A 442-nucleotide genomic window follows, 5' to 3' on the forward strand; every position below is an offset into this window, starting at 1 on the left:
GGTTAATCTCTCTCTCGCTCTCCCCTCAGTCTCACCAGAGCAGTCGCATGACCATCTTCGAGAGGGAGAACTTCCTGGGCCGCAATGTGGAGCTGTGTGATGACTACCCTTCTCTGCAGGCCATGGGATGGTGTGGTCCTGAAGTGGGCTCCATGCATGTGCAGTGTGGCGCGTGAGTCTCTTCTCTGTATTTTAATGATCTCCTTTTGGCACAGAAGTACCTAACCCTCATTTCTCCATCTATGTGTGTAGTTTTGTGTGTTACGAGTTCCCAGGATACAAGGGAAGGCAGTACATCATGGAGTGTGAGAGGCACAGCGGAGACTTTCAGCACTGGAGAAACTGGGGTTCCCACAGCCAGACCCCTCAGATCCAGTCCATCCGCAGAATCCAGCACTAAGAGCTCAGACTCACCGGGGGACACTACACCGATCACCCTGCC

At 53.4% G+C, this 442-nt stretch overlaps 1 protein-coding gene across 1 annotated transcript; it reads left to right on the forward strand.

The window, feature by feature from the left end:
• Positions 1-8: 8 nt before the first annotated feature.
• On the forward strand, positions 9-436 carry LOC107581227 (beta-crystallin A3-like; the record flags this gene model as incomplete). The annotated part of the gene is made up of 2 exons (XM_016266745.1): positions 9-172; positions 253-436. Coding segments are annotated over 2 exons (312 nt in total), but the record flags the coding sequence as incomplete, so codon positions are not given.
• Between the last annotated feature and the right edge of the window lie 6 nt (positions 437-442).

This window comes from Sinocyclocheilus grahami, unplaced genomic scaffold, assembly GCF_001515645.1.
Source record: "Sinocyclocheilus grahami isolate Dianchi unplaced genomic scaffold, SAMN03320097.WGS_v1.1 scaffold120666.1, whole genome shotgun sequence".
Taxonomy (NCBI): Eukaryota; Metazoa; Chordata; class Actinopteri; order Cypriniformes; family Cyprinidae; genus Sinocyclocheilus; species Sinocyclocheilus grahami.